Source organism: Bufo bufo, chromosome 5 (genome assembly GCF_905171765.1).
Source record: "Bufo bufo chromosome 5, aBufBuf1.1, whole genome shotgun sequence".
Taxonomy (NCBI): domain Eukaryota; kingdom Metazoa; phylum Chordata; class Amphibia; order Anura; family Bufonidae; genus Bufo; species Bufo bufo.
The window spans coordinates 344270175-344285700 of record NC_053393.1 but is presented as its reverse complement, the minus strand read 5'-3'; the positions used below and the strand labels follow the sequence as shown (position 1 = coordinate 344285700).

Genomic DNA, 15526 nt, shown 5'->3' with positions numbered 1-15526 from the left:
TAGGTCACATTAAAGGTGGAAAAAGTTCTGAAATTATTTCTTTGTCTCATTTTTTACATAAAAAGAAACCTGACCTTTTAACAGGGGTGTGTAGACTTTTTGTATCCACTGTGTGTGTGTATGTATATATATATATATATATATATATATATATTCAGATATGTACTGCCTTAAACTTTCTCTTAACTCAACATTTGGTGAGATATGTGGAATAAGATGAAAAAAAAAAGTATATATCCTACAGATGCCTGAGATGTAATCTATCCATCGCCCATCCATCACCATAGCCTCCAATGTTAAAACACACATACAGGTGAAACTCGAAAAATTAGAATATTGTTCAAAAGTTCATTTATTTCAGTAATGCAACTTAAAAGGAGTTGCATTAATGCAACTTAAAATTAGAATATTGGGCTCTAGTCAGCTAATTAATCCATACCCCCTGAGCAAAGGGTACCTGAGAATGTGACTTTGGGGTATTCATAAGCTGTAAGCCATAATCATCCAAATTATAACAAATAAAGGCTTGAAATATCTTGCTTTGCATGTAATGAGTGTATCTCATATATTAGTTTCACCTATCAAGTTGCATTACTGAAATAAACAAACTTTGCACAATATTCAAATTTTTTGAGTTTTACCTATAGGTTTATAGTATATGTTTATGTTTCTCCACTGGGTGGCCATGACAGGTGCCAATAGTCACCCATAGGCCACCAAATAAAGTATACATTTAACATTTATAATATTTAAATACATATCACAGGACTGAATTAATTTTGTTTCTTGAGAAGTTAGAGTCCTTAACAAAATACCAAAACAATTAAGGGTGCACATATCTTTATATAATATCCCTAATTGTAAATAGCCAAATAAATGAAATTTGAATAATTATATCTATATAAAATAAAGTGGCATATCATAGTTTAATATATTTAAGTTTCAATTTGAAACATGACAAGAACCCCCAAAATATAAGGATATATTTTACAAATTATTTAGCCTATGTTTGCCTCACATGGTTATGGTGCACATGTTCAAAGCGGTTTCCCAGGACTTAGCTATGAAAGACCCATCCTCGGAATAGGTCATCAGTATCAGATCCATGCAGATCTGATGCCACTCCCTAAGGCCATATTTGGCAGCCACTGATGAAAACTATACACTGGACAGAATCACAATATTCTGTCATGTCCAATGTGTATTGGTTGTTTCAGGTTACTGCAGCTCAGCTCCTATTCAGGTGAATAGGACCTAAGTTGTAGTAGGCCAGTGCCGGGAAACTACCCAGTGTATGAAGCATTCTGCTTGTGGCTCCATCCACTGTATAGTATCTGGTTCTGGCGGCTCCCTGAAACAGCTAATCTGTGGGTTTCAGGGTGTCCGAACCATACTAATCTGATATTGATGACCTAGGATAGGTCATCAATATTTAAGTTCTGGAAAACCCCTTTAATGACTTTGCATTTCAAAAAATGAAAACTATTTAAAGTTGAAGCATGTCAAGTCACTAAACTCAACATATGACTAGGCTAAACTTCAATTTAATTTATATCTGTCTAATTATGGTTTAATGTGTTGTAAAATATGAATGTTCTGTGTGTATATACTATTATTTATGGATATGGTACCAGCAACTTTATTGATCAATTAAAAAATATACACAAGGGAAAATAGTTTTTTTCTCTGTATTTTTCAAAATTTGAAATCCAGTTGTATATATGAAAATGGCACTTGTTTCTACAGTAAAAGTGAACAACTTGTTGAGTTCCAAGTATCAATTTATTTTTGTTTTCTTGTGGTTATGCTTTGATTTGTTTTGTAAATAAAACAGTTTTTGAATTCAAAAACTAATTTGTTCTTTCGGATTCCTTTTCTCCATAGAGTTCCGCTAGTTTTTTAAACTCTGGTCCCCAGTCATCCAGAAATGTATAATCCTGGTCAGAAGGTGTTCCTAAAGAATCTAGAGAGCTTATGGATCCTTCTTCAGACCTTTGACCCTCATAGGCATATGTCTGTAATGAGTCATAGGGGGGCACACTTGGGTCGCGGTCTGCCTCCGCCAACTTATGATTGAGAAATTCCTGAACATTGATTGTTTCAACAGAAGACTGGTCCTGATGTCTTGGTGTACACATTACGTCTGGTCTTATGTCCCTTCTGTATTTTAAATCCTCTGCTGCACATGGGTTTCGAAGTGCTGAAATATCAAAAGCTTCAGTGTCTTCTTCCCCTCCACCTTCATCATCATATGTTACTACATTTTCACGCACATCTTCTTCAGAAATTATAAGAGGTTCCTTTTTTCCTCGCCTAAGAGTTATAAATAGAACAACTATAGCTAGAAAAAAAGAGAGAGGAAAAACAAGTTTATTACCTGTATCACCAATTAACAGACTGCAAACTTGTTATTACAATTTTAGCAACATGTATAAATATAGAAATGTTGGATTAATCAAAATATTTTATGGTAACAACAATATTTATCTGCAGTACTCTAAATAGTCTAGATTTTTCAACATGATCTATATTTAAAGGGGTTGTCTCACTTCAGCAAATTGCATTTATCATGTACAGAAAGTTAATACAAAGAACTCACAAATGCATTGTAATTGTCCATATTGCTTCCATTTCTGACTTGATTCCTTTTTGCATTGCATTATACACTGCTAGTTTCCATGATTATGACCACCCTGCAATCCAGCAGGAATGATTATGTTTGCATAGTCGGGGAAAAAGAGCTGGCCTTTCTGGTGGCCAGGATCGTGGAAATGCTCACATGCCATCGCTTTTTTCCTATAGTGTGCAAGCACGGCCACTGGTGCTGGATTTCAGTGTGGCCGTAAACCGTGGATACGAGCAGTGTATAATGTGATAGAAAAATTAATAACGCCAGCAAAGGAAGCAATATGGACAATCACAATATATTAGAAAGTAACTTGTATTAGCTTTCTATACATGATAAATCTCATTTGCTGAAGTGAGACAACTCCTTTAAGTACACTCTACTCATTGTCACCTTTTTCAATCTCTACATGCTACAGTTAAGACAGCATAGGTCTCCGCCAGATAGATAATACCAAAAAAATTGAGTGTTAAAAACAGATAAATAGTTAAAATATAGTAAGCTCTCGGATACACTACAAATGAGGTTCATTTCCATTTTGGTAAAATCTTGGAGCAGCAATAGCTCTGTATACATGTAGAAAATGGATTATGTGCTGTTGGAATGAATTTATATGGTGGATTACTTTCAATAAGAAAATAATTCCTGCAGGACAGAGACAAAGGAAATAAACTGGGAAAACTAGAAAATATAAAGAAAGGAATGTAGTATCTGGCTCTGGTGGTTCCCTGAAACAGCTAATCTGTGGGGTTCAGGGTGTCCGAACCCCACTAATCTGATATTGATGACCTAGGATAGGTCATCAATATTTAAGTTCTGGAAAACCCCTTTCATGACTTTGCATTTCAAGAAATGAAAACTATACTGATCTTTATAGTATGCCTGTGGAGTTAAATGAATATTCTCCTGATGTCCATGTAATATCAAAGAGCCATACTTATCTTTATAGTATGCCTGTAATGCCTATATGTAGGGACAGACATGGACAGTGAGCCCTAAACTTGAACCCAGCTCGCTTCCTCTACCATCTTGCAGTATAAGTCCTACTTGGTAGAACCTCAACTGGAAGACGGTCCCTACTCTAAATAAGTGTAGAGACAGACAAACACCAACAGGCAAGCAAACACAAATGCAGAGTCATACAGAAATGGGACAGAACCAGATGAGCTACACTGTACTAACTGAGACCGAGGGTGGTCGGAAGACAAGACGAGGTCAGAAGCATAGAGGAATCTGTAAGCAAATGCAGGAACGGGGAACAAGGATCCTATCTAGTGAGCCAAACAAGACTATCGCTGGCAATGGTGTATGGCCAGGAAGGGATTTAAATAAAGTGCTGAGTCCGTGGATCAGAACCTGATAGGTCCATTGACTTGGCATTCCATTAGTCAGAAACACTAGTACAGTAATAGAGCAGCTGAGCTAGTCAGCCAACCGATACTCTCCCCCAGCACACACCCACTAGAGCCAGAAACAGAGCATTGCATCCTGTGACTAAGGATGCAGTCACATCTCCAGGAGGCATGGCTCAGCAGTGCATCTCTCCTGGCGCGGACGTGCCGAGGCTGAGGATCGGAACACTGGAGCCCGGACAGGTAAGTTTACTACAATGTCCAATAGTATGGTTTGTGTAGAACCATAGTGGATTAATTTTCTTATTTATACACTCATTAGAGAAGTGTATATAGACCTGATAGTTTAAATAGTATGAAATCGATTCATTTAAGGAGATGATAAAGCTTAGGTAGTATTAACATATTTGTAGTATATGATATTTGTAATGTTTAATTTTTCCTCAGTGTTTTAAAGTCTTTTAATTGGTGAATATAGTAATTATTTGCACTGAGTTTTGGCACTCATCTCAAGTTAAAAACAACAAATCTATTCCCACTTTAATTACCTTGCATATTCTTTATCACTATAATTAGTGTTGATTATTGTTTTGCATATTATATACTGTACATTTGCATGTGATTAGACTATAACTATATTCGGACTATAGAAAACATTTCAGGTTTATATATTTAGTATATTTCATTTTCCTTATTATTTAAACTTGGATGAATATTTTATATCATACAAATTTAATTTTAAAAGTTTTGTTATAAACTTTCATCTCTTCTGACAAGGCGGCATTTGAGTATATTATATCTTCTGTCAAGCTGAGGCAAATCAGAAAAATCCCACGGCACATGCCTAGGCTTTGTCTATGTTCATCATCACCTTAAACAAATGTTTCAGTACATGACATATTCAGCAAGTGGAATTTGAAGTTCTTTAAAAAAATATTTTTTTAGTTAAAATCATAAACATGATGACTTATATAACTCTGCTATTTTTACATATATGCTAGACAATTGTCTGATAGTAAAGATTTTTCTTAGTCATCTATTGCATATCCATTGAGAGAATAGGGATCACAAGTGGCAGACACATCCAGACACAAAGAATGGAAATGAGGCTACATGTCTTTCTCAATTCTAGTCCATGGGAAATATGACAAAAGCTGTGCAAATTCAAACTGTTCTTCTGATAGATATGGTTCCCAGAGGTGGATCTTCCATAATAGTGGAAAAATTCCGTCTTGTTTTCCCATCTTCCTATGACTGGTCATGCTGAAAGTGGCCTGAGAGATCAAGCAATTAAATTGTGTGTATTCTAGCAATAAGCTGTCTTACAGTGCTAACCATGAAATAACTAGCCATTAGCAAGCCTTGTTTATTGAGCAACAAAATAGTGACTTTACAAACTATTTTTTTAACTTATTGACAATGCAGAGACAATTTATCACTGTAGGTGTATTTGAGGTGAGTTTTTAGATTGTGGTTGCTACAGTATGTACACCTGTGTCAAATTTAGGAATATGGTGCAGAGAATTAATACATTTGAAGAATATGCAATGTGTGTACACCTATTTAAGTAAAAGTATGTCTTGGTGTTGCTGTGGAGTTGTGATATTTTTTGCGCTCTTCATAAATGTGTCACAAAAATCTACTCTGAAATTCTTGCCAAATTTTCACTCCATATCTATAGATGCAAAGTACTAAAATAACAAAGTTTTTGCCCAAATGACCCACGAAAAGTGACAAAGCCCCTACTTGCAACTTTTTGAAGCCAAAATTATGCCTCCTTCTCCCCCACCCTATTTTAAGGACAAAGCATATTTTGACCTTAACCCTTTCATGACCAAGGGTCATTGATGCCCCAGTGTCCAGGACAAAATTTACAAATCTGACATGCGTCGCTTTGTGTGGTAATAGCTTTGGAACACTTTTACTTATCCACGCCATTCTGAGATTGTTTTCTCGTGACACATTGTACTTCATGATAGTCATATATTTGAATCAATATATTTCACCTTTATTTATGAAAAAATCCCAAATTTACCAAAAATTTAGAAAAATTCACAATTTTCCAAATTTCAATTTTTCTGCTTCTAAAACAGAAAGTCATACCTAATAAAATATTTATTACTTAACATTCCCCATATGTCTACTTTATGTTGGCATCATTTTGGAAATGTCATTTTATTTTTTTAGGACGTTAGAAGGCTTAGAAGTTTAGAAGCAATTCTTACAATTTTTAAGAAAATTTCCAAAACCCACTTTTTAAGGACCAGTTCAGGTCTGAAGTCACTTTGTGGGGCCTACATAGTGGAAACCCCCATAACTGACCCTATTGTAGAAACTACACCCCTCAAGTTACTCAAAACTGATTTTACAAACTTTGTCAACCCTTTAGACGTTCCACAAGAATTAAAGGAAAATGGAGATAAAATTTCTAAATTTCACTTTTTTGGCAGATTTTCCATTTTATAATTTTTTTTCTTTAACACATTAAGGGTTAACAGCCAAACAAAACTTAATATTTATTACCCTGATTCCGCGGTTTACATAAACACCCCACATGTGATCGTAAACTGCTTGGTACTATTTTGGGGATCATAAGCCTTTTTGATCGCTTGCTGTTGCACTTTTTGTGATGTAAGGTGACAAAAATAGCTTTTTTGGCACTGTTTTTTTTATTTTATTTTTATGGTGTTTATCGGACGGGGTCTATCATGTGATATATTTATAGAGACGGTCGTTACGGACGCGGTGACACCTAATATGTGTATTTTATTTTATTTTTTCATTTTTTTATAGGAAAAGGCAATTTCTTTTTTTCATTTACATTTTTATTTATTTATTTTTACTTTTATTATTTTCACTTTTTTTTTTTATCAGTTCCCTCTTGGATCTTGAAGATCCAGTGGGGCTGATAGTTGTACTATACTTTGCAATGCTCTTGCATTCCAAAGTATAATACTTCCAGATGTCTTGTAGGTGGCAGCACTGGACGCCTTTGCCATGGCAACCATCGGGTGCTGCAATCACAGCGCTGCAGCCCCGATGGTTGAGAGAAGGAGCTCCCTCCCTCTATTGACCCCATGGATGCCGCAACCGCAGAATTTTTTTCACTGCCGCGATCCGATTGGTTAGTCTGCACAGACTAACCAATCGGATCGATTGTCGGCAAGGGGCCACTCTGATTGGTCCCTTGCCGGCATTACTGCACTGTATGCTGTCCGTGACAGCAGCAGGGCAGGTGCAGAAGCTTTAATCCAAGCGCTTTGCAGCACTTGGATTAAAGAGCTGCCAGAACGTTTATATATGTGGTAGCTGCACGGGGTATGTGCAGCTATCACGTATATATACAGATTGCGGTCGGGAAGGGGTTAAGGTAAAAAAAAATAATAATTCAAATCTGATGTGTCACTTTATGTGGTAATAACTTTGGAATGCTTCTACATAACCAAACAATTATGACATATTTTTATTGTAAAATATTGTACTTTATAAATTTGATTTATGTGGCAAATTTAGGTTGCTATGTTTTGTGTTTTTTCCTAAAAAATCCAAAATGTAAAAAAAAAATAGAAATTTTAAAATTCATATTTTTAACCCCTTTACCACCTCCGCTATACATGTACAGTGGAAGTGGGCAGTGGGAGCCATAGCCACCAGGTTTCTGCAGAGGCCCCGGAAAATGTATGCAATCAGCCGTAAGGCTGATTGCATATATTAAACCCCACAGATGACATAAGTATAAAGTATACAAGTGCTGTTCTATTATAATCATACCGACCTGGAGAATGAAGGTAACAGGTCAATTTTACCACATAGAGAACAATGTAAAACAATTTTAAAAAACTCTATAAAACTATGGTGGAATTGCATTTTTCCCCCAATTTTACCCTATTTGCATCATATTGCATGTGCAATATTAAATGGTGCCATTAGAAAGGACAAATCATATGCAATATTAAATGGTGCCATTAGAAAGGACAAATTGTCCAGCAAAAAGCAAGCCCTCATATACCTATGTGAATGGAAAAATAAAAAGTTATAACTCTGGGAAGGTGAGGAGTGAAAAAGAAAAACGCAAAAAAATAAAATTGCAGGGTCTCTAAGGGTTAATACAGATAATCATGCCACAAAAAAAAGTTTGTTTTTAACATTTTCCATGTGTTTATTTTATGTTTCCATCATTTTTAGGAAGTACATTTATTTTTTAGGGAGGCAGCAATTTTGCTATTAAAAAAAACAAAACATTCCAAATACTATTTTTCTATTGCCCAGTTCAGTTCTGAAGTGGCTTTAAAAGAGGCCTATTTATTAGAATCTCCCAAAATCACCCAATTAAAAACACCTGAACTCCTCAAAGTATTCAAAATTACATTTAAATGTATTAAATATATTTATTACCCTGAATCTAAAGTTCTTAGTTTTTTTTTTTAAATATCCAATGTATATGGTCCTAGAATGATATTTGACTACTGGCTTCAGAATTTAAGGAGCTGTCATACCCTGCCATGTGGGTGTTCTGAGGAGATTTTTCAGAGTTGCTGCACGTGACTCGATCTGACAGTTTGTTTTGTTGTGGGTTCAAACTGAATCCCACCTCCTCCCAGGTGTTGTTCTTTAGGTAATTGGTGAGGCTATTTATTTCTCTCTCTCCCTATAGCCTTTGCGGGTTATAGTTCTGCCTTGTGTGAGCTCTGGAAATTTGGTGGATCGTCTGCTCCTTTTCCCTTTTTCCTTTTCCCTTTTTCCTTCTGTGTCTGTTTTTACTAGGCCTTTAGGGTGACGCTATCTCCTTCGGTTGTTGAAGGAGTTGGGTGTCTATTTTCCTTTTCTCTACAGCTGAGGGTTTGGTTCAGTGTGTTATAGTCTTAGGTACGTGGGCATGTGCATATCTACCATCGAGATATGGACATGGGCATAGCAGCTTAGGGAAAGTGTTTTAGGGATTGCTAGAAGGTGACCCCTTTGTTCCCTAGCATTTGTGGCCTAATCTGTCGTTTTGTTTGCCTTGTCATGTTCTGTTTCCTTCCCTTATCTTACCTACCGTGACAGAAGCACCTTGTAGATTTTGGGTCTTCATTCTTTAGGAGAGTTTTTTTTGGGCACCATTTCAGGTTTGCAAAGACCTTGAGTTGCTAAAATACAATACCTTCCCCAAAGGCCCCATTTTGGAAACTACACCTCTCAAGGGATTAATATATGATGACAGAGAGCATTTTGACCAAACAGGTGTTTCATAGAATTTATTACAATTTAGGAATGAAAATCAAAAATTGTATATTAACAATAATATGTAGGTTTAGTTGAAATGTATTAATTTTATAAGTGTTAACAGGAGAAAAGGCATCCTAAAAATGTTTATTTCATTTCTCCAGAATATAGCAATACCATATACAGTCATGTGAAAAAATTAGGACACCCTTTGAAAGCATGTGGTTTTTTGTAACATTTTTAATAAATGGTTATTTCATCTCCGTTTCAACAATACAGAGAGATTAAAGTAATCCAACTAAACAAAGAAAACTGAAGAAAAGTCTTTTCAAGATCTTCTGTAAATGTCATTCTACAAAAATGCCTATTCTAACTGAGGAAAAAGATAGGACACCCTCACATGTATTCCCTCTTAAATTGGCTCAGATCTCACACAGGTATATCACACCAGGTGCACATAATTAGTAGATCGTTACTCTGCATGTTGAATGAGGCTTGCCCTATTTAAACCTCAGACATTTAGTTTGGTGTGCTCCTGACTGTTGAAGTGAGAGTGATCACCATGGTGAGAGCAAAAGAGCTGTCAGAGGACTTCAGAAAAAAAGATTGTAGCAGCCTATGAGTCTGGGAAGGGATTTAAAAAGATCTCAAAAGATTTTGAAATCAGCCATTCCACTGTCCGGAAGATAGTCTACAAGTGGAGGGCTTTCAAAACAACTGCCAACATGCCCAGGACTGGTCGCCCCAGCAAGTTCACCCCAAGAGCAGACCGCAAGATGCTAAAAGAGGTATCCAAAAACCCTAAAGTGTCATCTCGAGAACTACAGCAGGCTCTGGCTACTGTTGATGTAGAAGTACATGCCTCTACAATCAGAAAGAGACTGTACAAGTTTAACTTGCATGGGAGGTGTGCAAGGAGGAAACCTTTGCTTTCCAAGAGAAACATCGAGGCCAGACTGACATTTGCCAGCGATAAAGTTGACAAAGACCAGGACTTCTGGAATAATGTTCTTTGGACAGATGAGTCCAAAATTGAATTATTTGGACACAACAGCAGAGGACATGTTTTGCGTAACCCAAACACAGCATTCCAAGAAAAGAACCTCATACCAACTGTGAAGCATGGAGGTGGAAGTGTCATGGTTTGGGGCTGCTTTGCTGCAGCAGGACCTGGTCAGCTCACCATCATAGAATCCACGATGAATTCTACTGTGTATCAGAAGGTGCTTGAAGAACATGTGAGACCATCAGTTAGAAAATTAAAGCTGAAGCGGAACTGGACCATGCAACATGACAATGACCCAAAACATACTAGTAAATCAACCAAAGATTGGCTGAAAAAGAAGAAATGGAGAGTCCTGGAATGGCCAAGTCAAAGTCCAGATTTGAATCCCATTGAGATGCTGTGGGGTGACTTGAAAAGGGCTGTACGTGCAAGAAACCCCTCAAACATCTCACAGCTGAAAAAGTTCTGCATTGAGGAGTGGGGTAAAATTTCCTCAGACCGATGTCGAAGACTGGTAGATGGCTACAAGAACCGTCTCACTGCAGTTATTTCAGCCAAAGGAGGTAACACTCGCTATTAGGGGCAAGGGTGTCCTATCTTTTTCCTCAGTTAGAATAGGCATTTTTGTAGAATGACATTTACAGAAGATCTTGAAAAGACTTTTCTTCAGTTTTCTTTGTTTAGTCGGATTACTTTAATCTCTCTGTATTGTTGAAACGGAGATGAAATAACCATTTATTAAAAATGTTACAAAAAACCACATGCTTTCAAAGGGTGTCCTAATTTTTTCACAAGACTGTATGTGGTTAAAACCTGCTAAGTGTATAGGGTGTAGTGATAGTTTCAACCCCATATGTGTTTCATAGAATTTATTAACATTGGAATGTGAAAATTAAAAAAAATATTTTTTCCAATGGTACATTGCTTTAGCCATGGATTTTTCAATGTTGTAGGGTGCAAAATGAAAAAACTCATCACATAATTTGTTATGCAATTTCACCTGAATACAGAACTACTCAGATACGTATTCAGGTACATGTGACTAATTTTTTGGGAGGGCAAGGGGAACAAAATTTGCAATTCTTTGAGTTTTTTTTTTTTCATTTTTAATGGGGTTCTCTGTGTGGAATATATGATATGAAAGCTTTATTCTGCAGGTTCATATAATTATGGTGATACCAGACTCATACTATTGCATCTCAATCAATTAGAATATCATTAAAAAGTTCATTTATTTCAGTAATTAAATTCAAAAAGTGAAACTCATATTATATTCCGTATTTTTCACCCTATAAGACGCACCGGCCTATAAGACGCACCTAGGTTTTTAAGGAGGAAAATAAGAAAAAAAATATTTTGAACCAATAGGTGTGCTTTTGGTGGGTTTTGAACTAATTGTGGTCTGTGGATGGCACTATTACTGGGGATCTGTGAATGACGGACACTGTTATGGGGGATCTGTGGGTGACGCACTGTTATGGGGGATCTGTGGGTGACGCACTGTTATGGGGGATCTGTGGGTGACACACTGTTATGGGGGATCTGTGGGTGACGCACTGTTATGGGGGATCTGTGGGTGACGCACTGTTATGGGGGATCTGTGGGTGACGCACTGTTATGGGGGATCTGTGGGTGACACTTATGGGGGATCTGTGGGTGACACTTATGGGGGATCTGTGGGTGACACTTATGGGGGATCTGTGGGTGACACTTATGGGGGATATGTGGGTGGCTCTTATTGGGGTTTCTGGTTGGCACTGTTATGGGGATCTGTGTATGACAGTTATGGGGGGATCTGTGGATGACACATATATAGCATCTTATGCTATGTGTCATCCACAGATCCCCTCCATAACAGTGTCCCTGTAGTGAATGACCCTCAATTCAGGGGTGGGGGGTCGCATCTGCTTTTATAATGACAGCGGGGCCTGTGCAGTGACTGTATTCTACTACACGGGCCCCGCTCACTGTATAATCGTATCTGTAATAGTTAATTATGTATATACCGGTAATCGCATAATCAGCGCCTGTATTTCTTACAGCTACAAGCACTCGGTAGGTAGCAGAGAGGAGGGAGGAGGCAGGTCGGGAGGACGGGCGCTGGCAGCGTGAGTCACTACGTCATGCGCTTGTAGTTGTAAGTAATACAGGCGCTGATTATGCGATTACCGGTATATACATAATTAACTATTACAGATACGATTATACAGTGAGCGGGGCCCGTGTAGTAGAATACAGTCACTGCACGGGCCCCGCTGTCATTATAAAAGCAGATGCCGGCCCCCAGCCTCTCCTCCCTCACAGCTGATACACCCGCCGCGCAGCATTGCGGCGGGTGTATCATTAAAAATTCTGCTAAATCAGCAGCATTCGCCCCATAAGACGCACTGCTATTTTCCCCCCACTTTTGGGGGGGAAAAGTGCGTCTTATAGGGCGAAAAATACGGTAGATTCATTACACACAGAGTTATCTATTTTAATCATTTATGCATTTTCATATTGATGAATATGGCTTACAATTAATAAAAAAAACAAAGTTAGTATCTTTAAAAAATTATAATATAATACAGTACCAATTAAAAACTATTTTTAATATTGAAATGCCTTACTAAAAAGTATGTACAGTATATTCAGGCAATAATTGGTCAGGTCTCCTTTTTTCATGAATTACTGTATCAATGTGGTGTGGCATGGAGGTGATCAACCTTTGGCTCTGTTGCAGTGTTATGAAAGCCCAGGTTACTTTGATATTGCTCTTCAGCTCGTCTTCCTTGTTGGGTCTGCTGTCTCTTATGTTTATCTTGACCATACCCCATAGATTCTCTTTGGGGTTTAGGTCAGGTGAGTTGGCTAGCTAATCAAACACACAGTGATACTGTAAGCCGTGTACCGAGGTGGGCTCCCCAGGATACAGTGAAGTCACAGACAAGGAAAGCGACACTGTCACCAGCTTAATATGCAAGAACAGAAACTTTACTTAGGCAAAAAGTAATAACACAGGCATAACCAAAACAATACAAATACGCATAGAAAACGCTATATCCTGGACTCACAGTCAATGTCCCTGCCCACTGGACAAGCCTAGCCGATGACGGACACAGCAGAGCCTGCAAGTCGTGCTGTGCCGCTACAGATGACTGACCTAGCCGATGGCGGACACAGCAGAGCCTGCAACGTCAATACTGCGCCCCAGAACAGTCCCGAACAACCTGGCAATAACACAACCCTAACTAGCTATCTAGTTTCAGGCCTAGGCTTAGTCTCTGTTTTTCAGGTGCCACTAGTGTAAAGCATGGAGTAAACGTGTGTACTGACCTTTGTTCGTTCTGGGCCCTAGGATGCCGCTTACCCGGGATGGCCACCGAGCTCTCAGCAACCGTGCAGCCTTGCCTGATGATGAGGCTTTCTGTCCACACACTGAAACTGGTCTTCCTGGGACAACCTCTCTTTCAAAGAGCTGGATTCAGTAAGGAGACGACAGCTACTCTCATTCCTTTGAGTGTCCATTCACTGCCGGACATCTGCAAGCCAGGATGGAATCGGATTCAGTCCCTCACAGCACAATCCTCCCACCATGTCAGATAAACACTTCCTGGTTCACTCACAAGCAGCATGAGTCATCACCTACTTTACATATGCAAATCCCAGAGTGTGCTGGTTGTAGCTGCAAAACAGTGGCCTCTAGTGCCCTGAATGCCAAATGACAGTTTAAGTACACTTTAAACTTAAACCTTATACAGGCAGAGCTTATTCACAATCTCACATGCCACCCCACTAGAAGTTGTCGTCCTCGGCAATTCTCCCCATACAAACTCATCCTGGGCATAGCGCTGTGGAGGCACACCAGCATTGGGCCTCACTGACCTTCTCAGATTGGGGGTTTCAGAAACACTGGGGACATCAGGCATATTTGACAAGAGAGGAGCTGTTAATTTCTCAGCATTGCATCTGGGTGGCAAACCTGCCACGGCCAGAACCTCTGTGGACACTTGGGCAGGGACGACCCACCATTCCTCCTCTTCCTCATCTGAGGGACTTTCCTCCATACCCTGAGCATGAGGAGGCACCCCCTCTATGCACACCGGTTCATCAAAATTGCAACGTCTCAACATATTACGGTGTAAGTTCCGTGAGGGTCCCCCTGTCCCTACTGGCTCTACCTCATAGACCGAAATAGTGGGGTCTACCCTTCTCTTCACCGTGTATGGAACTGCCTCCCACCGTCCATCCAACTTTCCTGACGGCCGTTTGGCTTTGACCATCACCAGATCACCAGGGACATACCCATCTTTCTGCACTGGTCTTGGGTTAGGGTGTACCACCTGTCCCAGGCGCTCCCCCACAAACTTGTGGACCTCTCTCAGACGGCGGCGGTGCTCCTGCACCCAAGCGGTGGTATTTCTCGGTGGGGGCTCCATCGGGTTAGGCATGTGGAGATCTTCAATCTCCCGTCCAGTTCGTCCAAACAGGAGTATATGTGGAGAGTATCCGGTGGTACTGTGTACTCTGTTGTTATAGGCCCACATCAACTCAGGTAGGTACGTGGGCCACTGGGCTTTCTGACTGTCTTCCAGAGTCCGCAGCATCTGAAGCAAGGTGCGATTGAAGCGTTCGCATGCCCCATTTCCTTGTGGGTGATATGGAGTGGTTCGGGAGCGTTCAATCCCATACAGTTGGTACAGTTGATTCATTAGAGTAGCCTGAAAGCATGCTCCCTGGTCAGAATGTATCCTCTGTGGACACCCGAACACCTGTATAAAGTGTTTACAGACAGCTTCAGCGGGCGACTCTGCGGTTTGGTCTCTGGTGGGCACAGCCACCACATACTTGGTAAAGTGATCTGTCATGACTAGACAGTACGAGTGTCCCGAGGTAGAATATCCAATCTGTACATAATCGATCATCAGAAGTTCTAGGGGCGCTGAGGTGCGGATGGTCTGCACAGGAGCCCGCTGCTCAGTGCTCTTACTCAACCCACAGGATCGACACTTAAGACATGCCGCGGCCACCATGTCGGCCAGATCTGGACAGTATACCAGCCGTTGGAGCCACTTGAACGTTTTGTCGCTCCCGAAATGAGCTCCCTCTTCATGAGCTTCCCTGGTGGCCTCCGGTCCCAACAACATGGGAATGACAATCTGTTGCCGGTACTGCAGCTCTGACTGTAAGTATATGATCCGGCACAGGAGGCCCTGGGTAATTGTCAGCTTGTCCCACTGCCTTAACAACTTTTGACCCTCTGGGGTCAGGAGGGCTCGTTCTTCTGACCGAGGCCAGATCTTGCTCCGAACCCATTCTTTCACTTTCCTCAAATCCCGGCAGTTATCCTGGACTCTC

General features: G+C 39.6%; 1 protein-coding gene across 2 annotated transcripts in view; it reads right to left on the bottom strand.

The window, feature by feature from the left end:
- Positions 1-1850: 1850 nt before the first annotated feature.
- CDH18 (cadherin 18) overlaps positions 1851-15526 on the bottom strand; it is a 601411-nt gene continuing 587735 nt past the window's right edge. The window contains exon 11 of one of the 2 annotated variants that reach the window (XM_040432520.1): positions 1851-2341. In XM_040432520.1, the coding sequence (XP_040288454.1) occupies positions 1851-2341 (491 nt within the window). The remainder of the gene's footprint in view (positions 2342-15526) is intronic. The other variant, XM_040432521.1, reaches the window with a different exon arrangement.